This window comes from Chamaea fasciata, unplaced genomic scaffold (genome assembly GCF_029207755.1).
Source record: "Chamaea fasciata isolate MVZ Bird 193981 ecotype frontalis unplaced genomic scaffold, bChaFas1.0.hap1 SCAF_1, whole genome shotgun sequence".
In the NCBI taxonomy this organism is placed as follows: domain Eukaryota; kingdom Metazoa; phylum Chordata; class Aves; order Passeriformes; family Sylviidae; genus Chamaea; species Chamaea fasciata.
The window spans coordinates 147,087,695-147,112,166 of NW_027094086.1; the positions used below are offsets into that span (position 1 = coordinate 147,087,695).

Consider the following 24,472-nt stretch of genomic DNA (forward strand, 5'->3'; position numbering starts at 1 on the left):
TGCTGGTGGAGGTGACAGTTCTGAGCCACCTTTCCTACATGCCACTTGGGGAGATGTCATCTCGGATCTCATGAATTCACGCTAAACACCTGCTCATCATGCTTGCCTGTGCCCATCACACATGGAGAAGCATAAAAACAAATCCTGCAGCACTTCAATTACACAGAGTAGATACCTGGGACCAAAAAAAGATGATGGCACTGTAGCAAATACCCCTAGTTTAGAAAGACTGTGCTCTCAGTACAAGAGAAATGCAATTTATTTATGAAAATGAGGAGGAGTTGCCATTCACTTCTCATGCTTTTGGGATGTTTGGTTCTTCTTGCACAAGTTGTGATATCCATAGGTCCTGGATGTCAAGGTGTGTAGCCAAGCAAAGTTTCAGTGCATTCTGATCCTTTGGAAGCCATTGTGCAGAGGAGGTTTCATATCATTCTGCTCCTTCTTCCTGTTTTTATTCAGTCCTCTGTCTCATCCATAAACTATCACCTTCTTATTGATTCTTCACACATAATGGGATTTCTGGGGCTCTCCTGTAATTAGTTAATACCATGTGAGAGAACACGTTTGGATTGTTTTACAGTTCTTGCAATTTTGCCTTTCCTAAAGGGAGACTTGCCACTGGCCTTGGCAGGAGGTCAAGTGGAGAACCCTGCTACAGGTGTGTTCTGGGACACTGTGCCACCAGTACCTTGCAGCACAACAAATTTGAAGCTAAATATCCAAAACTTATTTTCTTTGAGATCTTACAGACCATCCTGGAATCGACTGTTTCTCATTGCTTTGGAAACCTCACCTCTTTTTGCACCAAGCAGTAACAGACTGATGTTTTGAGGCAGTCTCACCCACTTCACTCCAGAAGGGAAGTGTTGTTCCTGCCCACTGTCCTGTCTGAAGCCAAGCACACTCCATGCCGAGGCATAAATTCTGATATTATCACACAGAGGAGGCTCACAGAAAGTGTGTTTGTAATTCTTCAGCTCTCTGAATTCTTCCCCGTTCACTGGGAAGATCATGGAAGTACTTTCAGATTCGTTCTGCTGAAAACACTTTTTGTTCTTATGCCCACACATATCTGGTAGAACCACGTCTCTGCCTCCTTTAAACGTTCTTTTAGCTAATGTACTGCACTATGCATATTGTTGGAAAAGAAAATGAAAAGCAGACTCCTCTTGAATTCTATCTGTAATTCTCTGTGTTAATTTGCACAACTGACAAAAATCACTCAATATGGGAAGTGAATCTTTTCTCACTGGTTTTGCATATAATCTGTTATATTAATTTTTGATTGAGGTTATCTGTCTAACTTGTAGGCCTATATATGCAAATCAAAAGCTCCAAGTATTGTGTTTGGCTAACAGCCAGAAATTCTGACTCACAATCAGTAGAAAACACAAAAGAAATTTTCCTGTATCAGTAAGGAAGAGATTAGCTACATTAAAAAGTCTTTGTCATTTCTTCTATGACTCTTAAGTACTAAGAAAACTTGAGGCTGAACATCATTCCAGTTAATGGAAAAATTTTAATATATAGAAAGCAATATAAAAAAATAATGTCTCCTAAAGTACTTTGATCTTTGGAAGGCTCTCCTGGCTCTCAGAACCAACAGAGGTTGTGTGAACTTTGAAAAGTCAGTCTCAAGGTCTTTTATCAAGCTGTTGTTGTTCAAACAAGAAAATGCATTTTTCATGTTTGTACCTAGTCAGGTCTCCCAGATGCTTTCCAGCAGAGATGACAGAGAGTATTACTCTTATTTTACTCTTACAGTGTAGTGATACAAATGAGAAATAAAACTTACCTGTCAACAGAGTCTATAGAACAGTGCTTACACTGATGCGACCACACAACAGGGTTCAGGTCACAGCACCATGCACCCATCTGATTTCCTGTGCCTGTATTTCCTGTGTGGTCAGTGCTGTGCAGCATGAGGGCAACCTCGTGGGGATTGTGGTTCTGGAGCTGTGAAGATGGGACACAGTGAGGTGAGCACTGCAGCTGCCAAACAAGGAGCCTCCTGCCAATCCTGGCACCAGTGCCCCTGCCATAGCTTTCTGTGCACCAAACAAACCCATTCCATGGGCCTACTCGTTTTGAATGAAGACTTTCAAACTTTTTGATACCCAGGATCAGTTGTCAAGATGGACAAGATCGGCAAGTGAAAAAGGAAGTAAACTCAAAAAACTGCTCCTTCCCTTGGCAGTTTGAGAGAAATTAGCAGGCAGGTTAAATTAGAGAAACAGCCCAGAAGGGTCCTATGAAACTGCTTCTCCCTCAATTCCTCTCCTCTGCACTGTGGTCCAGGTGAAAAGACGTCCCAGTGACTCAGTGGATGAAGCAGTGCAGCAGCTGTGGAGGGAGTGACCAGCACCCAGCAGAAATGGTGTGACAGTAGGGAGGGAGCTGCAGGGCAGACTGTGCTGCTGGGCTTCAGGTGACTAGAGGATCCACTGCAGTAACCACTTACGTACCAGAAGGTGTCTGACAGCCTGGAGAGGAAGCACAGCCACCTGTCCACACAGCCTCTCTTTCAGCATAAACATCTGTCACTCCTTGCTACTGCTATGTTCTTGGAGACCTTCTGGGGACAAGAGGCTCCTCTCATTAACCTCATTACCTCACCTTGCTTCAGCCACTCAGGCTTTCCTGCCAGACTTGCAATTTCTCCTCCAAATTTCCCCAAGGAAGGCGATTTTAATTGCAGTTTTGCTGCAAACAATGCAATTTAGCTGTCTACAGGAATCTCCTCCTGTTGAGCCTGTATTCTACTTGACTTGAAATCTGAGCCCTGCACTGTGCTGAGTGTCAGCAGGTAGCAGGTGAGTGTGGGTGTAGGCAGACAGATGTCAGGGCTGTGTCCTCTCTGGCCTCTGCAGAAGACTTGTGCAGAGACTACTGCATCCCAATACTGCATCAGGTTAATTAGATTGAACTGGTAATTAAGTTGAGGCCCTATGCAGCAGGGTCGAATTCAATCTAATAAATGTGTTGAACAGAAACCAAGCAATCAACTTCAAGCATGCGGAAAGAGCTGAGAGGCAAATTAGAGAAGCAAGAAAGATGGAGAACAAATCAGAAGGATGAGAATGAGAGGTAAAATGTGAAAAGAATGGGACAGGCAGAGGAGGTAGTGCAGAGACCAACATGGACAAATATTAACGTAAGAAGAGAATAAAGAGAAAAATAGCTATGATTAGGCATAGTCAATGCTAGGATGCTGAATACCAAAAACAGCCAGACAAGGTCTTGGGCTTCCAGATTTCAAAATGTCTTGATTTTTAAGAACTTGTCTCTAAATCCTGGAAATGTTTTTAAAAGGTTTGAAAGTCCCAAATAAGAATATATGTATACATATACTTAAGAAATAATGTGGTTGACCTGAGAAATTACAATATTTACCCTGGTATGGAATACACACATTATTTATGGCAGGAAATTCAGTCTCCTAAAATGAGACTTCTGCAGGGTTTTGTGCCTAAAATATACCTACAGATTGCATGTGTGAAAAATCTACAATGAATGCTCACAGTATGATTAATATATCATCTGCAGAGAAAGAATAATAGTTTGTTTCACAGATAGCTTTTTTCTCTAATACAATATATATGATATACCAACAACAAACTATAAAGCATTACCAAAAAATACTCGTTTTAATAAAGATTTAAAGCCCACCAACAACTCACATATCCTTCCCCATTCACCACTTTTTTTTTTTTTAGATATGCTTTTTCAGTGAAATTTAAAGTCTTTAGAAAATCTCTACATACTGCATGTGAAACCTCAGCACAAAAGTTCGCTGGTGAGATATTCTTTTCCTTACAGCAACTATAATTGATAAAACCAAGGCTCAAACCAAACTTTTATGGCTATTTTATAAACTTAGGAATGTACTCGGAAAAATTTATTATAGAAAAATTGACTCAACCTGTGTTTAAGGATTAACAAGGATGAGTCCTGTGGCAGGGTGTAGCCCAAAACGTGCTGCTTCTGCTGAGTTACAGGTAGGGCTGAGTTCTAATGGGGGGCATTCAGGTGGTGTAGGGGAGAGGCAAACTGTAGCTGGTGTGTTTGAAATGCTGTTCTGCTTGGCCCCCCTGAGGGGTCATGAAACCTCGAAGTATTTGGGTGATAAATGTGATGCCCCATCCCTGGAAGTGTTCACAGCCAGGCTGGATGGAGCACTAAGCAACCTGGTCTAGTGGAAGGTGTCCTTGCCCATTGGAAGGGGGTTGGAACCAGATAATCTTTAAGGTCCCTTCCAACCCAAACCACTCTGTGATTCTATGATTTTCTCCAAACTCTTTCAGTACCCATTTGTCTGTGAAGTTAGTCATTTAGATGCTTACATGCATCTGAAAACATGGTTGTTGGCAGTCAAATCGATCAAAATAACTCTCGATTTCGTTAAAAGTATTTACAATGGTGTTTTTTTATATGCTGCCTACATTTATCCATGAAAGACAAAAAGCAGAGAAGGATAAAAACATGGTGCCTTAATGTCTGAAATAATTGGTGATTATTTTATAGCAGGGTCTTATTAACACTTGATTTTACAAGGAGTCAAGGGCCTGAAGTCTAGCAGCTCTAGGAGTATTTAAGCTTTGTTTTGCTGTTTGTTATATTTTTTGTGGTTTGTTTTATTTTGTTTTTTTTTTTTAATGTGTCTCTAACCCTCAGAGCTGCAATGAAAAGTTTAAAAATATGACTGGAGCATCAAAGGTCATATCTTAGAGGGTCAAAGGAAAAAAAATAAGGATAACCCCTTATTGTGGTATTCTGAAAGTCATAAATATGCTTAAAGCAATATCCTGATGGGGGGAGGTTGATTTGTGGATTTTTTTTAGGTTTGGGAGTTTGGTCATGCTGCCTTTATGTCGCTTTCTGAAACTTACTTTACAATAGCCACAATTATTCATACAAATAATCTAAAAGAAGAAGAATTAATTTAGATCAAAAATACCAAATGTAGAACATAAATGATAATGATAATATTGTGGGAAACAATTCCACATAAACAAGGAAAAGGACTATTTATATGGTAGATTTTATTCCACCTTGAATGTTTGTTAATTTAATGAATAATGGCCAGGAGATCTGCTTGCTTATGATAAAGCATCTACCACTGCTAAAATCCTGCTAAAGAAATTCTACCTTTTCTTCCTTAGTTTTTTTAACTTTCAAGACCACACTAGCTAGAAAAAATGTTGTGACAGTTTTTTTCATAGGCATGCTTATTAGTAATTTTTTTATTTCTTTATTCCAGTCATTTCCATTTCCCTTGGCAACAGCACTTTGTCGGCAGAGTGTATATAAATGTTGGGAGAAAACAAGTGTTAAAGACCCATCCACATCCCTTCCTGACCTGTGTCAGTGATGTTAACCCCTTTCATTTCTGGATCTGTTTCCTTCCACGACACCCTGTAGGGACCTATAGGACACTTGTCTATTACATTAAAGGGGTCATATTTTTATTTAATTCTGTATGGTTTTAGAGAAGTGGCTACAGGCTTTACACCCGACCAAGCTTTGCACCTGTTAAATACCGAGACTTCCATAAGGAGGGAAATAAATCGGAATTCTTGTATTTCTTGATGATAACCACTGCAACACAGTATTCTTTCAGAAGATAAGATTTTTAAGGAAAACACTCCTCCCCTCTCTCCTCAATCATTGTTTTATCGAATTCCCTAAGATTTGTTGGGAGTGATTACGGTGTAGGCTTTGTGAATGCATACACGCACATCTTTGAACCCAGGGAAAACCTGAGTTTAAGTGCTGTGATCAAAGATCTGCAGCTGTAGCGGGCTTGGTTTTATCCTCAAATTCAGGCAGTGTAAAAAGCTGCAGGGATTGTCAAGGGAAGAAGAGCCCCTTCTGAAACAAACCCTCGTATTATGGTGCAGAATGTATGCTTGTTTAAACCACCTGCTGTCCTAAAGAAAAGACACCTCTCCACCCCTGCTGTCCCAAACTCTCAGCCCTGGTGGCAGCAGGGGTGGCACTGCCGCGGCTTTGCTCTGAGGCAGCGGCACAGCCACAGGTGATGGATGTTGGAAGCTTTTCCTTCTCTGGGACCCGGGGACGCCAAATCCACCCGCCCCGCGGGGGCTGAGCCGCCTCTTTCGCTCGGCTGAATCTGCAAGCGCGTTGAAGGCTCTTTGGAGGGAGAGAGCGGAAAATTCTACGTTCAGGAGTGGACTGCGGCCCTCCTGGGCTTGGCACACGTTCCCTGTCAGCCCGGCGGAGGGAGGGCAGCCTGGGGTTTAGCCCAGCGGGAATGAAGCCTGGCGAGGCCGCCTCCTTGCCCAGCGCCATCCCGGGGCCGCTGCAGCGGCCGGCCCGGGATGCGGGGAGCGCGGGTGGGAAGCGGTGCCTCGGGGGAAAGAAATCCCCCACCCTTAGGGCACGGCCAGGAGAAATCCCGCGGGGAGGGAGGCGAGGAAACAGCCTGGGAGGTCGGGAGGGAGAGGAACCGCGCCGCCTTTGGGCGTTTTTGGCAAGGTGAAACCCAGCCTTTTCGCCCACCTCCGTGCTCCGGCAGCCCGGGGAATGCAGGCACAGCTCCAGCTCCTCTCCCCTCGCCAAGGGGCCGGCGGGGCGGCCCGGGGGAAGCGGCCGGACTTGCGGAAAAGTTGCGTGGTGCTCATTCAGCAGCTCCCGGGGACCCTGTCGGGGCTCTCGGAGCGCCCGAGCAGCTCCTCCCGTCCTCCCGCCCTCCCTCCGCGCTCGGGCTCCCCGCAGGACTCCCCAGTCTGCCAGGAGCGTCGCCCGAGCGCCTTCCCCTTTTCGGGTTCTGTGGCCTTAGGGTGTTTTGGGGGTTGGGGTTTTTTTTCTATTTTTATTTTTTTCTCTCTCTCTCTTTCGGTGCGAGTGCGGCCGGGCTGGGCGAGGGGAAGGAAACTTTCTCCCCCCCCCCCTCCCCCAGGATGCTCCGGATATTTTTGAAAGGGCGGAAGAGTGAGAAAGGGAGCAGCGTCTGTAAGGGCATCTCCTGCTCTTGCGAAGGTCCCCCCTGACACCTCGCTGCTGGGATTAAAGACCGGAGCTGGAGAAACTCCTCCCCTTCCCTCGGCTTCTCTCATTCTCCCCCCTCCTCTTGCTTCCCCCCCCCCCCCCCCCCCAAATTTCCTAAGGCCATTAGGAAGGGGGGAAAAAAAAAGAGAGAGAGAAGAGAGAAAATAAGGAGCCTGGAGTAACTGCGGCCCGTGGGACGGTGGGGAGAGGTGGAAGAGGAGCCTCTCTCTCCAGATCCATCGCTCAGCACCACGCTTGGGTGAAGGCATGGGAAGCACTGCCATGGACAAGAAGAAAGATGCCTCCAGCAGCAGCAGCAGGAAAATCTCCAGCCACAAGAAACTCATGTTGCGAGTGCACATCCCCGTAAGTGGCTCCTCGCTCTTCCTCCCCTTCGGCAGCTGGCGTGGCTTAGGCATGTTTTTCTCTGACATGGAGCAGGGAGAGGTGTTTCCTGCGCCGAGCTCTGGAGTTTGGGGCGTGCTGGGCTGGGGGCGCACCCCTGCAGCAGCCGAGCCCTCCACATCTGGGGTGGGCTGAAGAGTGGGGTCTTGGCCCCCCGTGCAGTGCTGGGAGCGCAGGATGCAGTGTCCGTGGCACGGAGGAGTATCCTCACTATCCCGGTTTCAGAAGTGACTCTTACTGCCTGCTGTACAAGTGCTCCTGTGCCCTGGGCTGTGGGTTTGGCTCAGTTTGTCTCATTCCCTCTCAGACTCGCAGCACGGTCTAGCAAAAGGCTGGTCTCAACATTCTAAGGTTTGGCTCCGGGAACTGTCCCTGCCTGTGGCTGAACCAGCGTTTAATCTGATTCTTCCCTCTCTCTCAAGATTTATCCACTTCTGAATTTCCCCGGGCTGGGCAACCTAGAGCTCGCTCAGATTTGGATCCAAGCAGTCTGGTCATTGCCGAAAGAGCAGGGCAGTTGTATTCACGGCAAACTAGTGAGCGGTGCAGTCTGTTCGCCAGCTCTCTTCTGTATATTCCTCTATAAAGTTAACGTGCAAGAAATTATACATACAGATACAGAATAACCACAGATCTAAAGTTTTATTTCCAGTGAGTACTAAAAGGCTGACTGGCTCCGTCTTCAGAATTATATGCCTTTCAAAACTTAGATTACTGGTTTTCTTTACTATTAGGATGTTCTTGTGATCCATGTAGCTCTTAGTTTTCTGTTCTCAGTCCTGATGTACTTTTGGTTTCAGTGCTTCTGGCGAGAAATGACAAAGTCCTTGTATCTTTTCTTTGCACTCTGTTGTTTTATTACTTACTGGTGTTTGGAATTTTATTTTGTTTATTAGTTTGTTTTAAATCTCATTATATGAAAGTGGGAAACAATTCTGCCCGTATCTCTGCCAGGCCACCAAGGAGCAAAAAGATATTTCTGGTTCTAAGATTTTCCTTTGTTTTAGGAAAGAATAAGAAGTCAAAGCAAATTTATTAGGTGTCTTGAGTGTGTGGAATAAAATGGAGGAAAAGTACATGACTCTTCTGCAGATTTTATTTTTCTCTGGGGAGGAATGCAAGCCCAAGAGCCCAAGCCAAACTTCTGGAGCTCAGAGTGCACTCAGTACTAGAAAAAAAGGGTCTGTTTCTGCTAACATGGGTGTTGGCTATGTATTTGTGACAGAAGATTTTAGGCAATAAACTTTACCATGTTGCCAGTGATACTTCACAATAGGGATGCAAAATACCAGCAAATAAAATGTACCACACCAAAGCACAACTCCCCCTGTGCTCATTATTCCTTCCCACCCTGGCTGCAGTATTGTCTCTGCCATCTCTTTCTACTGCCCCCCCACCTCTACTCAGTCTAGCCAGAAACTCTTGTGCAGTTGGATCCCCCTGCTGCTCCCAGGAGCTACAGAAATGCTCCCAGCATTTTCTGCCTGCTGAGAAGCCATAAGTAGTTTTGGAGTTTCCTGTGGTTCTTGCCGGATTTCACAGCATCCACCTGGTGTTTTTGAAATAATCTGCTGACCACCAGATATCTCTGACCACACCAGAATTGAGAACAATTTTCCTCCTTTTATGGTGTGAAGCTAACAGGAAAAAAAGTACTTAAGGAACTCCTTAGGACTGAATCATTATTGACAGAGGAATGCTAATGCTTTTTCCTGATTTCCTCCCTAATCCATAGACAACCTTTCTTCATGAGTGTTGCCTTAGTTCTGTCTTGGATGGAACACTTTTAGTAGTGGGTCATAATTTTTCACGTTTATCATCTCTTGGCTTTTTGCTATGCAGTTTGTCAACTGGGTAATGGTAGTGACTGATATAAAAGCTTGCAAATGCTTGATGCTGCACTGAAATCAACATAAGTTTTGTTGCTCACCCAGTTGGAAGAGTTTCAAGATTTGGTAATGAGATAACAACTTCCATCCTTCCTCTCCATCCCCAAAACATGATCCTTGTCTTCCATTCTGCACCTTTCTAACATTCCTCAAATGGACTATTGAGCCCATGGTTGTACTCATATTTTTCGTGGCTTTCTGTAATCTGGCAGAGTTTGAACATGGCTGTGCTATAAGAAAGAACATTTTTTACATTCTCCTTACTTGACAGAGGAATCTGCATTTGAAAAGATCTGTTTAGACTGTTTTTTTTTCTCTTTCATAACGTTGTCGTGGCTGTTGTTTTGAAGCATCATTTCTATTATTTCAGTGGCGCCTGTCAGTGTAGCTGTAGTTGTCAAGGGAGCTTTCACCAGACAGTAATTTTTATTTTGTTCATCCTCTTCTTTGTGTTTCTGTGAGATCATGTTTATTGCTGAGGCGTGTAATTCATGCTCATCTGGATCTTCAGATTAGGAACAAGAGAAGAACTAACAGGGTCTGTGTAGGAGGGGAGAGAGGAGTCCATTCTGAAAGAGAAAGCAATATGACAGAGAGGTACTGTTGTGATGCAGGTTGACATAATATGTATTTATTGGTCATGCAGAAATGCTGATTGAAAAAGTAATATATATTGGGGGGGGAAACAGTGAAAGATGCAAAATACACTATCATTAGGTTAGAGGATTGTGGAATGATAGGGATTGCTGAAAAGAAAGTTGTATGCATTTCTTCCCTCCCCCACATAGTTTTATTGTTTGAGGTTTGTCTGTGACAGTGGGAAAAAACAGATCAATTGAAGAAAGCAGGTTTGTGGCTTGCAACACTCCAGGGCATTTCTCAGGTACACCTTTCTCAAGGAAAAACAAGACATGATACAAAAAGTCTGGAAACAATCTATTTTCACCTTCTTTCTGTGCTCAGTCTCCTTGAGCACAGGTGGGTGGTGCCCTGCCTGTTCTTCTGGGAGTGGTGGTGGACCACTAAATTCCTGCAGGCTGGCTTTCCTCACTGCTCTCAGCTTGTGTTCAGTAGCCAGGAATAAAGCAGGGGCCACTGTATTCTGTAGCATGGCCGGGGAGTGTTTGCTGAATGTCTGGGATGACGGAACATCTTGTTGTTTGGTTGTTGTTTTCTTTGTAAATACACAACTGACTTAAACTGGTAATTTAGATGGACCAGAATATAATTGCAGGTGCCTTTGTAAAGGTCATATCAACCTCTGTCTGTCCCAGCAGCACATTCAGAAGTCTTGAAATTAGACATGCCTAAAATGGAAATTTCTGGTCCAAATATCTTTGAAAGCTGCTACAGATTTAAATAGAAACCTTTGCTCTATAGATGCATCATATCTGTAATATGAAGACATTAGCATTATAAAATTCCATTTTAAGCCATAAGTTAATGCCTGCACATTACTTTGAACATTTTTAAATCTCTATTCTGAGATGGGATGCAATTGTCTGCTAAGTAGGAGCTCACAGCAGTGGGATCAGAATGTTCTTTTGTCATCTTGCAAAATCGATCTGTTCTAATGTTAACGTTGCCATTGTAGGTCCCTGGTGCTGCAGAAAAAAAAAAATTCTGTTCTTGTTTACTTTGAATTTCATCTGGGATGGTTTAGTCAGTGCAAGCAGAGTTATGTTGTATTTACATGAGCACAACTGAGGGTAGAACCTGTCTCAAGAGCTTCACTATGCCAGGTGCCAAGCACACGCTGCTCCCAGCAGGTGGGAATTGCAGGAGCTTGGCACTTCCTTGGATTTTTCCCAAATACATTGCAAGGTGACTTTTATTCAAAAGAACAAGGAGTTTTTTTCACAATAAGCACAAAAATAACATCTGTGAATGAATATCAAAACACCTTTCAGTTCAGTGAGGCGACTCTTGCCTCTGGTACTTTAGCCCTGATAGCAGAGGTGATGCACTAGAAGGATGTGCTTGGAGACCAGGTTTCTTTGTTTTCTATGCCACACAAAGAAACATCTCTGCACAGTTTCTCCCTTTTCTTTGTCAACCTCTGTGATTTTGAAGAGAGTCCTCAATGTCAAAATGTATTGCTGTTTCCAGGCTTGGTGTTATGCTGGGATGCCAGGCTGAACATCAGATGGCTTAAATATTTCTAACCCGCTAGATGACAATGATGTTCTGACAGCTACTGTTGGCTCAGGCTCTGCCCCTCCATCTTGCTTTCCACACTTGCAAAGTCATTAATGGCTGCATGCCTAATAAATCACTGTGAAATGATTTTGTTCTGTCACAGTTTTTACAGGATGCTTCTTGTCTCCGAGTAATTGCAGGGTGGGGTGATAAGAGCAGCACTTCAGTCTAGGAGTCACTTTAGGAAGCTGCAGATGGGGAATTATCTAGTGAATTCTTTGAAAGGTGAAAGGAAATCAGCTTCCAGTGTGATCTAGAAATGAAAGAAATGTTTATTTTCTTGGGAAAAGGAGGTGAAGGGAGAGAGAGACAGAGGAGAGAGAAATGTTTCCCTAAAATTAAATCTGCAACTGTTCTCCATCTCACTTTCACAGGGCAGGCTGTGAGTTGTCCTGAGCCTCTGTGGCCTTGAAGTTTAAATTTGGATTCCTCCCTCAAGAGCTGATATATTAAGACAGGAAAGGGCAAGAAATATTTACTCAGGAGTGTTGAGATGGTACTTTGAATTATCTGAAGGACTCATGTTTACAATCATAATAGCTGCCACTGCAATTAAGGAAGCATTAGCCTTCTTGGTTCTAAAGCAAAACAGAAACAGACCGTCAGTGTATAGAACCATGTTGTGTCTTGAAAAACACTACTTTTCCTGGTCTGAGATTCTGCTCCTGAAGCTTCTCACCCAACTTCCTTTATTTATATCTGAGCCTGTGAGGACTGTGGGCTCAGAAAAAAAGTGAATTTCCTTGGAAGAATAAGTTGTGAATGTGGAACGACCTCACAGAAATGTGGATGGTGAGACTTGGGCTCAGGGAAGTTTACACTGTGCTTGTATTGGGAATTAGTAGAACAGAAGAAAAGTCATGCTCCAGAAGGATCAGGAGTGAAGTGGGGGGTAGTGATCTCCACCTAGGAGGTTCCAGCTCCTGGTCACAGACCAGCAAGGTTCAGCTTATGCTCAACTTCACCACATTGCATTCAAGGGAGCTACTCAGATGTGACTGAAAGCAGAATTCAACCCTCATTTTGTTGATGATATATGGACAGTTATGGAAGTAGGTTGGTGTGCCCAGGTGCTGGCTTGGCAGGGCTAATGGGAAGAGAAAGGAGGCAAAACTCAAGCAGCATTGGTTGCCCAAATTGTGTACATTCATGTTGAGTGAAGTAACACGTGTAATTCTCATCCCTTTGAAGAAAAGCTGAATTTCTGTCAAAAGGCATCGCGTGCACAGGGAATAAGGAAAGAGCAGAGTTGGTTACAGGGGAAATGCAGCATCAAGGAAGACATGAACAGCAGACAAGGTGGGCTATTAGACCCTAGACAGATCACCAGGCTTTAGGAATTGGTTCCAGGTCCTGATCTGGTTGCAGGGGGCTGTTGGCTCAATTTTCTGCTGTTGTTTGCACTGTAGACACTCTGGAGACAATGTTGCAATCTCACAAACAGGGAGACCTGTGCATGTCTTCAAAGGCTAAAAGAAAAATGTTTCAATCTTGAATGGAGTGTGTCTTTTTCTCCTGCAAAGGAAAACGTATGTACACAGATGAATATACGATGCCATCAATAAATATAAAATATTATTGTTGGTGTGGTGATACAGTGCTGTACTGCTATTGAACTATTTCTCCTTCCAGCAGTGAGCTAAAACACCAATGTGTGTTAGATATGCAGAGTGATTTTTGTGTTTATTCTTTATGTAGTTGTAGAAACTGGAGTATAATGCTTCAGTGTAGTGTTTGCTTCTGTAGCACTGTCTCTCTTAAGTTGCTTGCATATGAAACCTTTAAAGCATGAAAGCATTATTTACACAGTAGAGAACCAAAACATAATGCCGTACTTCACTTTTTGACACTGAGGATTCATAGAATGGTTTATAACATCCTTCAAATTTTCATAAAATTTAGCTTGACAGTAAATTACATTATGTGAGTGTGACCCAGTGGGATGCAGAGCAAATGCATCGCAGTGTGAGTTTCATGGTTGTCATTTATTTCCCACACCGTGATTCTTCAGACCTTACGGTCATTATTGCAAAGGGTGCCTGTGACCCTCTGCTCCAAAAACAGAACCTATGTCATAAGCTGAAGACTTAATCTATTTTTGTGACCAGGGTGACAGAGATATATGCCTTTTTTAAGCTGCTGGAGAACATATTCATACGTCTGGGGATTCATTAGGAGGAAGTTTGTGCATTATAAGCATTGTCTGCCATGTTATGGAGCCTTTATCTTCATTTATGTACAACAGCCATTGTGCAATTTTCAGTCAACTTTTCATGTCAGTAATGCTGCTGGAACAATAAAAATAAGAAAATACTCTGCTTCTGCCAGCTGAAGAAAGCAAACCTCTCTGAGTGGTCAGAGTGCTGCCTGACAACACTACAAAACACAGGACTTTCCTGCTCAGTTGTGATTTTACCAGGGGTCTTTTATGAATGACTGAAGTTTGCGTCTGGTTTGTGGAAGCTACATGCCTGTTGATTCCTTTAGGAGAGGTTGGAAATGTGTTTTCTTTGGAATTGTGGAAATCAGTACTTGGTGAGCTAGATCAGGGGTAAAATCTGAGTCCAGCATGAAGAAACTTCAAGGTGAAGCCAAGCTCTACATAGAAACGGGATCGTTTTAGGAATGTGGTGGACTAAACAGGTGCCATAAGCATTGCCTGCTGGCTGTCTAGTGGTAGAAATGGATTGTTACCTGCTTGCCATTTATTTTGAATGGACTCTACAACGAAATCTGAAAAGGGGAATTATTTAGAGATTTCTCAAGTGGGTCACAGTGACTCTATTAAGGCTACCTAGCCTGAATCCCTGACAAATTTCCACAGATACAGGACTGTTTGATGCCTTTTAACAGGTGTGCATTTAATATGTTTACTGGGGCTCTGTTGCCTTGCTTTTGGCCATGTGGCCTTTAAAAGGTGTAAGTGCAAACAAGCATTTTTACAGAATCATGGAGTTGTTGAGGCTGAAGAGAGAGATCTGGAGGTTGTCTAGTCCAGGTGATATTCCTGACCCAGTGGTCAACTAGTGCAGGTGGCTCAGGACTGTGCCAAGTCAGATTTTGGATTTTCCCAAGGATGGAAACTCCTGAGTTTCTGCTGTGAAACTCTGAGTTTACTGCTTTGATAGAACACATTCAAGCAAGTGAAAGTTCCTGGAGACAGACTACTGTTCAGCCACTACAGAGGCACATGGAATTGAACTCCATAGTTAGTTGGATCTTGTTCCAAAAGCATAGAGCCAGTCTGCGGAGTGAAATTTAATTTGGCTAGAAGGAGTGTAGAGACTTCTGGGAAAAGGCTTCTCTGAGATGGATATCAAAACTGGAGGCACAATAGTCCCAACAAGACTTGAGAAAGGAAGGAAGAATAAGGAAGAGGTAAAAAAAGGTGCTTAGTCAGTGTTACCATGCTGTGTGTGAGCTTGCCAGCTTCTCAGTAGATCATTGCATCTTCTGAAATGTGGTTTTCATCAGGTGTTTCCATTCCTTTTGCATAAATTCATTAGAGGGCGATTTGCTGTTACTGAGTATTAATCATATGTTGGAAGTGTGATCTAAACCAAGACGTGTGAGGAAAGACAGTTCAGGGATAAGAGCACTAAATCCTCAGCAGTCTGAGTCTCTGTCTGCTGTATGGCCTGAGGGCAGAGGAGGTGTAAGCTGTGCGTTGATGAATGGCTGAGGCTTGAGGTCCACAAAGAATCTATTTTGAAAGTGTCAGTATGCCAACACCGAAACACCAAAACAGCTCGTGGGATCTTCTTTCCATCCATAACTGAATGCTGTTAGATCTCTGTACATAGGTTAGTAAAGACAAACTCTCTGAAGAATTTAAAGCCTTGACGGATTGTATTGGCTGGAGGAGGTGCGAAGAAACAACTTCATCCCTGCAACACTGATATTCAAGGATATGGCTGGAGTTTAAGCAACTTTTCCCATGTTGTATAGGAATGTGACAGTTGGACTCCTGAAGTTTTCAGACCCAGTTCCCTTACCTTAACAATAAGCCAAACCTCCTTCCTTTAGTATTTGTTCCATAAGGATCTGTGTACAAGCTCAACCTAAATCAGATCTGTGTATAACGTTGACCTAAGGCAGCAGTGATGGGAAGTATTTTTCCTTCTGCTTTTTGAAAAATACGTGTGAAGTGAAAGGATTCCAGTCTAATGTCTACAGACAGTCATGCCATGTCTTAAAATAACACTATTAGGACTCTTGGCAGCCTGATCAGGAAAACCAAGGATTGAGGATATGAGATAAATTAGAGGAGACTATTTTAATTTCCACCATCAAAAGTGGTACCAATGAGTGTGCCTGATTATCATGTCCTCCGTGGGGTTCGTGTTGAAAGCTGTGAAATGTTAGTCTTTTATTTTCTGTATAGCTGGTGGCACATCAGATGTAGAATTTTTGAAACAAGGCATCTACAGCTATTTCACATGTGATCATCTGCATTGTCAAGAAAATGGAGTTTGGGTACATCTGAAACAGCTCTTTACCAGCCATGTTCAATCTGCAGCAGTCTCCAAAGAGTTTGCAGGCATTCTGTCTCCTTTCCTGAATTCCGCTGACTTGTCCTTCCAGTTGCTGGAGCTGGGCATCCTCTAGTGCTGCTGCCAACTAGAGCCGGAAAGAGAATACCAGTATGGTCTCAGCACTATTATTTGATACTCCTTCCACTAATCCTAGATCAACTCCACATTTTTATGGAGAAATGGGGAAATTCTGCCATTTGAAAAGTTGAGCCAACATTATTCATAAACATAAAATCTATAGCCTGAAAAGAATGGGAGGTAGAAGATGTTATTCAGCTGTTCCCTTTGCTCTTTGTTTAGTGATTTGATATTCAAGGTAAATACTAATTTAAGAGACTTCTTTTAGTTGGGTGATGATTAATTATACATTTTTCCATATATTTTTCTATGTGTTTTAGAATGACTCTACATGCTTTAAGCTGCGCAGAGGCAGGAGAGTACATGCCAGCATTTTTCTTTATAAAGCAAATCCAGTAATTCAAAAAGCGCAATTACTTCAATTCCTTTTTTTCTGTATTGTACTAAGAGTTCTGGCTCTTTTCACTGCTGCAGATCTGTGGACATGTCGTCAATTGGCATTGTAAGAGTTGCTGTTAATGGAACTCTTCTGATTTTTCAGCTGTAAAGCACTGGAGTTAGTAAAAGAGGAAGCATCTTACTTAACCATGCACTGGAATGGGCTCATCTCCATTACTTAGTCAGACAAAATTGTTCTTCACCCAGTATTCCTCAGTCGTCCTGGTGGACCTCAGCCATTTCCCAAGGCAAGGGAAGCTGCTGTTCCCCAGCTGGATTTCCCAACAGATTGTGTGCCTCCTCTCATCCTCCTGCAATGCTGAACAACGCATGTTGCCTTATAATGCCTTCCTGCTTAGCCAGTTTGTTTTATTTTCATTGTCAGAAAAAACGAGTGGTAACTCGGTAAGCCTTGGTAACTCACTCGCTTTTGATTCCCATCTGTCTGTAGTCTCAGATCCAAAAATCTGCAAACAGATGACTCAAGTTTACTTGAAATGCCATTCACGAGATTAAGCCTTGAGAAAAGAAAGTAGATGCTAAGGAGGCTAGTAGCTCAAAGAGATGGGATTTTCAAAGGAATTTATGCATCTTGGGTTTTTTTACAATATTTGAAGATCCTGCCAGTTCATTTGCATCAGGATATCCTTAATTACACTTGAAAATTAAGCTTTACATCTTTCAAACTTTCAAGGTGCCATTCTTCCCTCTTTGCTGCATTACAAACCAGCCACTTTCCTCCTTTTCCACTTCCAGTAACATTCTCTTGTGTCTGATAGCTCAAATGGAAAAAAACAAACAGACAAAAAATACAACCAAAAATATCAGAAATTGGTTTTTATTTCAATGGAACAGAGATTGAAAGTAATACTAGGAGGTAATTTGGGAAGAGATAAATAGCAGCTGTTCTCCTGATGATAAAGACTGAAACTAATACCGATGCTTGGTGCGTTGCAATCTGTTGTGACACATAACAAAGTCTGTGTATGTTTGTCTTACATTTGACTGAGAGGGACCAAGTATTACATGTCATAAAGACTTCAGAAAGAAATTTCTTTTCGACATATCTTGAGAAAAGGCTGCAATCACTTAAAATTGAGGGAGGATTTTTTTTGTTTATGTATTTTTTTACCTGGGTAAACTTCAAAACTTTCGTGAGCTACTGTAGGCATTTAATGTGTTCAGACTCTTTGTGGGTAGTTATTTCAAATTTACTTTCAAATATAAATGTTTAAAAATTAAAAATATATATTTCACTGCCATAATCTGCATAAACCTTTTTGTCAGCATGTTTGTGAAGCAGAAGGATTTGGGTTAAGTAACCAAGGAAGAGGCACACATGTAAAAGCGAAGGCTGTAAGATCAATGGCATTGATCAGTATGTGCACTTTAATGGATGAGAGTTGTGACACACAGGCTGAAATCTGGGGACATGTGTCTGGGGATCGATCCTCTTCTCTTGGAGGAATGGTAAAATCAAATTTCTCGACTTCAGCAACAAAGTGAGAGAAGATATTAACTAACACACTCCATATATTTCTGAAAGATCATTTTCAGAGGGCAGTAGTTCCTTTGTTTGTGTTTTATGGTCTTGAATATTCTGTTCACCTGCTCAGGTTAATTTAAGAAACAAGTAAGAACATAAGTCCTTACTGACCGTATGAAGTTCAACAAGACAAAGGGCCGGATTCTGCACCTGGGATGGGGCAGCTCTGGATGTATGGAATGAGAGGCTGGAAAGCAGTGTCACAGAAAGGGACCTGGGGGTCCTGGTCAGTGGCAAGCTGAATATGAGCCAGCAGTGCCCTGGAGCCAGGAGGGCCAACAGAGTCATGGGGAGCATCAGGCCAGCTTTGGCAACTGGGCAAGGAGGGGATTGTCCCACTCTGCTCTGGGCTGGGGCAGCCTCACCTCGAGTCCTGGGGGTAGTTTTGGGAGCCACGTGACAAGAAAGACATTAAAACATTTGAGACAATCCAAAGGAGAGCAACAGAGATGATGAAGGGGTCTTGAGAAGAAGCCATGTGAGGAGGGGCTGAGGGCACTTGGTCTGTTCAGCCTGGAGGACACCGAGGGGAGAGCTCACTGCAGTTACAGCTTCCTTGTGAGGGGAAGAGGAGAGGCAGGCACCGATCTCTTCCTTCTGGTGAGCTGTGACAGGATCTGAGGGAATGGCCTGAAGTTGTGTCAGGGGAGGTTTAGGTCAGATGTTAGAGAAAGGCTCTTCACCCAGAGGGTGGCTGGGCACTGAACAGGCTCCCCAGGAGAGTGGTCACAGCACCAAACCTGACAGAGTTCAAGATGTGTTTGGACAATGCTCTTGGTCACATGGTTTGACTCTTGAGGATGGTCCTGTACAGGGCCAGGAGACAGACTTGATGATCCTTGTGGGGCCCTTCTAACTCAGCATATTTTGTGATTCTGTGATGAGCAGAGGCTGTGTGTGTGGAGGAAAGCTGCCCTGTGTGCAGCTGTTTGCTCCAAACTGAATACATTCAGTGTGTATAGACAAGCTGGCAAATTGCACATGTTGCACTGAGAAATGAGCTGTGATGGAAAATAGAATAGATGTTTAATTATTTCAGGGGAAAACCCCACGCTATGCATATCCTGTGCTTTCCTGTCACAAAACAAACAGAGCAATGAGCTTGACCTTTAGGCTGTTTTGATTTCTGGTGGTTTTTTGTTTACAAGACTTGAGTAATTTGAAGTTCTATCACCTGGGCTGTTGTGCTAAGGGGATTAACACACAGTGACTTGTCCTACTGTCCCAGATGTAACCAGGACTAACTTCTTCCTTGCCTCTGTCTGCTTCCCTGCATACAGCCATTGCTGTAGAAGGCCTCCAAGTCATGTCATGTCAAATAATGCATGGTCTTCAGAGCTCACTGGGGGAGAGAAAAGTCTGGGAACAATGTGAACAGGCACAGCCAGGCATTTCCACTAATTGTTGATGTGGATGATGGAACACAAAAGCAGAAGGAGGGAGGGGGGAATGGAAATGTGTCTTGGTGTGGAAATGAATGTGTAAAAACAAATATGCCTGGACTTGCTTACTGGGAATGTAAATGTAGCACAGGAGAACTCCCACGTCAGGAATCCTCTGCTTTAGTCTGTCCCTGCCAGATAATTTTAGAAGGTTTCTTTTTTTATTGATTTACCTCCAGAGACTTCTTTGGCTATTTGGGGTTGTGGACTTCAGCAACCTTAAATTGTAAGAGGTAGTTAGTTGCATTTTACTGCTGAGCTAGCTTGAAATTATCTGTTAGTTTTTGATTCTGGTTATTTCATATTGCCTAAATATTGGAAATGGAAAATTGGAATTACTTAGTTATTAATGTCACATGGCAGTGGCATTTCAAAGTATATCCTGGTGAAGTGGAGTTAAATATCTAAGAAACTCTTTTCCATACTGTGTACTCTAATCCAAAGCAGACTGATTTCCAGATCAACTGTATAAAATAAGTAAAATAAAATTAAATATTTGAAAGGGAGGGGAGATTATTCATAGTGACAAAATAGAATTTCCTCTCAAGAACTGTTGTACACAAATACCTACAATGTCATTTCCTTAAACTCAGAAACACAAGAGGTAAAGACAGTGATGAAGAGATGACCATTTGGTAGGATAAGCCTGAAAATGGCACATTTACTCTATAGAGTGGAAGCTATATGGAATTATGAGCAACTGAAATGAAGTTAGTAAATTCAGTGAGATTCACAAGGTAGAATTAGTGGATTTATGTTTCACTACACAGTGGAAATTTCTGTACACAGGTAAGCTACCAGCTCATGCTGGGCTTCCTCATGCCCTGGAGAAGGGAAGGTTTTTAACATCAAGGAAGCAGAAAACACAAGTGATGCACAGGGCACTTGCATATTCACCTGTGCCTGAAGGATCATCCTACCTATGCTGAAAAGCAGATGTTTCTGCAGTGAGGTGCAACAGCTGCAATTAGTAACCAGCACAATGCAACACAACTGGTGAAAATCCAAATGCTTACTTTGTCCGTTTACTAGATGAATTGCAAATGTCTGACTGAGCTGAGAACTATTATGGAGGCAAGAGGAAAGGGAATAGCCACCAGAAACACCAATTTGTTGATTATATAATGGATCTGTCATTAGTAACTTGATCATGCCAATGAAATTGCTTTTTCTCCAAGACAGAGGCTTGTTCTTACCAGGACTGATTGAAAAGCACTCTGATTATGCCAAAATGTGCTTTAAATGGAAAGAGGGAGATGGAAAACTATTTAACAGTAGAAATATGATTGCTGACGGCATTGCAGAAAAGAGACACTGCAGAAAGATAGCATGGTTTTATCCAAACAGTTAGATTGATCCCTTTTTAGTTAAAAATATTTTAATTCAGTGCTGTGAAAGTTATCACAAGGACAGCTGTAAGGACTGATCATGGGTCAGAGTGAAAATGGAGTTCATCTTGTGAAATTCATCACAACGGTCTGTTGTGGCACTTCTGTTTTGACAGGCAGGATTGACCTCCCAGCAATTACCATTGAAAATATTTATCATTGTAGTGTGGAAATCTGACTTCCTGGCATTGGGCTGAGAACTTCATTTCACAGTAATCTCCTGAACATCTCTGCTGACTAAGGCTGATTCTGAGCATGTTGCCAAAAGGTCTCAGTTTCTCCGCCTTCCTCCCAGTCTTCTAGTTTTCACATCAGGTTTCTCTTTATTATGTGCTCCTGTCTTTGTGATCCCATGATTTCCAAAAGCCCCTGTAACCTCCACACAAGTAATATTCTTTATTTAAACTTCTTTATTGTGCAGGTGATGACACATTGGGACAGATTGTCCAGAGAGGGTGTGGAGTCTCCCTCACTGGAGATATTCCTGAACCATCTGGACACAATCCTGTGCCATGTGCTCTGGGATGACCCTGCTTGAGCGGGGATGTTGGACCAGATGTCCCTCTGTGGTACCTTCCAACCTGACCTATTCTGTGATTCTGTGGATATTCCCCGAGCAGTATTCTCCGAGCCAAAAGCACTAGCTGCTATCTCTAGAGTTTCCAATACCTACCACAAAATATGAAGAAATCAGGGTCACAGAACTATGTGTTGGGTCTCTATGGGAAAGATTTTTCGATTTGTTTACACTCCTGAGACGTAGGCAAACTTTAGGGGTCAATATCTTGTTTTTTAGAATTTTGGCGACTTTGCTCACAGGTGGAGTATTTAATACTAATGTGTGTGACAAGGTTCCTGCTTTCATGGAGGATACCCACAATTAGCATTTTTGGGGATTTAAAAAATATTTTATATGGCTTAGGTAACCAGTTCAGTGCAGAACATGGAGCAGCTGAAGCTGCTGGAGGAAGATTTCCAGCTTTCTGAGCTGCTCAGCACTAGATATGCTGAGTGCCTTTCTGGTGTTACTTAGCAGGAACATTTTCCCTGTCACTGGAGCTGCTGTGGACAGTGGGGTTGGAACTGGAGACACTTTCTGCATGGGATGGAATTGTTAGGATTTCATTCTGGCTCTGTGCAGCTCAGAGTAATGGGAGAAGGAACCACCTAAAGCTTGTGAGTGTATAAAATATAAATGAGCAAAATATGGTGTACCAGAAATACCTCATGGATGGATACCAAAATATCAGTATTTTTGGTTTGATTTTGCAATAAGTCCATTTGACAAACAACCAGGTTTCTTCTAGTTTTTCTGCTGAGAGCTTTCTCTCTTTGCAGACAAATTTTACAGCTCTGCTTACCACAAGTCTCACCACATGCGAGAGGATAGTGCAAAGTGTCTGATATAAGAGAGCTGTGATGGAGATGGTGGAGTGAAACCAGGGTACAGTGGTAATATTTATGGCTAATGCTGTGAGGTACCCTCTCTGCTATTCTGGTTGTGTTACAGCTGTAATTCTGTAGCTGTGGTCTAAAATGGGGAGGCAGGTAAGAGGCTGAACTCACTGTGAGCCAGGAAACCTAAAATACCTCTTTAACTTTTGGCCAGATGCCCAGACCAGAATAAATATGTTCTGCCTTTCTCTTTCACATTCCCATTGTAGAGACAGAATACAAAAAGGCCAAACAGAAATCTGACAGACCATATTTTGTTTATATAGAGATTTGGTAACTCTATGAGATGAAGAGACAGTTACCAAGCTAAGTCCTGTACTTTATGTGGGTTTATTACAGCCATTTAAATAAAGTATGCCTCTGTGCTCAGGCTGAGAATTTGTAAATTCAAACTGTTTTATGCATGTTTACATAATATATGAGGGGGTTTTATGTGTAGTACATATACTTGCCTAGATGATTCTGTTGTTAGAATGATCATGGTGATTTAGTTAATGTTGTTTTCTTTTCTAAGCGTCGTCTCAGAATTTATCACAATTTCATTAACAGAAAAAACCCTGTCTTTTATCTGTCCTAATTTGTACACAAGGCCAGTTTGAGGTAAAGGTTGACTTTTCCGAGAAGTTTCCAGAATTTCCAAGAAAGGTTTATTTCCATCTGGTAATTAATTAAAAATAGGCCTTAAAACTTCTTATTTTCCTTTCTAGGATATTCTGTTTCTCAGGCCTTCCAGCAGAGCTGTCTGTGAGTCTGCTGGCTTTCTGTGTCACTTTACAGATCTGTGACACCAGTGGAGGGACAGGACTTTCCTCTGATGGCTAGAGCTGCAGTTCTTGGTCTGACACATTGGTTGGGCTTCACAGGAAGTTTATAGCTTTGGGAAGGAAATTTAATTACATGTTCTGGCAAAAGCCTTAACATTTTCTTGCTCTTTTTACTGTTGGGAAATTGCATGTAAAGCAACTAGACTGGTGGAACATATTTCTGTATTTTATGTATAACTTCAAAGCAGAGTGAGCACAAATGTTTATCTCAGCAAAGTCTTTTCTAAGTACAAGTATTCATTAAGCTGACCATAGAAATTCAGTCAAACATAAGCTCAGCTATTGCTGGTAATTCATTAACAGATTCATCTAAAACTTTGTCCAAAGCTTTAGTTTCTGAATCAGGTCATGAACATCTCATTTCCTCACCAGTCTGAAAATACACAGTTGATTTGGTGGTTAAAGCCAAGTTTAGCCAGACGGAGCAACAGTATAACCTCCTAACCACAAGCTTGCTTTATCTTGGATCCAGCTGTGCTTCTCCTTCCACGTGTCAGGGCTGAGGAGGAAGAGGATATCCCTGAAGTGTGAAACATGGCAGTCTTGGCCCTGACACCCTGATGGCTTTGTTCTTCATCTTGAAGGGAGTGTGTAGCCCAAACCAAGCTCTCACTCCACTGACCTTTGGGTGGTTCATTATTTGCCTGGGAACAGAGTGTGGAGTAAACTCTGGAGCTGATACAAACTTTTGCATATGAAAAGCCCTGAAGTGCTTTAGGAGTTATGTTTTGTCATACATGACTGACATATAGATAGCTATCTTAGATATCTGTGGCAGCAATCACTAACTGCTTTGCTGGTGTTTAGCAGTGCTAGGAACATTTATGCTGGAATTCAAGGAAGTTACTTCATCTGGACTACACGGTAGGGAAGACTTTGCCAAAAAATGCCAAGCGTGGAACAGAGTTTAGAGTAAAAATTCATTTTCTGTGATCTGTGAGATCCTGAATGAACACAAGAAGTTTACTTCTCTGTGTCTGGAGAAAAATATGGTTTTGTTCATTCCATGTAAACTCAATTTCCTCCGCAGCATTTTGCCTGCCTGCACTGGCCTTGGTTTTTTTTCCTGGTGAACCAGGTAACATCAGTGCCCTAACTAATCTGGATCAGGAATGTAAAGTATCACCAGTCATTGAACTGCCAGTTTTTGGATACATGCAAGATCCTGATTTTCCCCAGTCTCATCTTGTTATCTATATGGTATTCAGTTTATCCTCTTGCAGCTCTTATCAGACAAGTGTGCCTTCTAATATCAACCT

At 42.5% G+C, this 24,472-nt stretch overlaps 1 protein-coding gene across 1 annotated transcript in view; it reads left to right on the plus strand.

The window, feature by feature from the left end:
- The first annotated feature begins 7,110 nt into the window (after positions 1 to 7,110).
- Positions 7,111 to 24,472, plus strand: part of PRKAG2 (protein kinase AMP-activated non-catalytic subunit gamma 2) — a 211,409-nt gene continuing 194,047 nt past the window's right edge. The window contains exon 1 of the mRNA XM_066201168.1: positions 7,111 to 7,380. Coding sequence (XP_066057265.1) covers positions 7,282 to 7,380 — 99 coding nt within the window. The 5' untranslated portion in view covers positions 7,111 to 7,281. The remainder of the gene's footprint in view (positions 7,381 to 24,472) is intronic.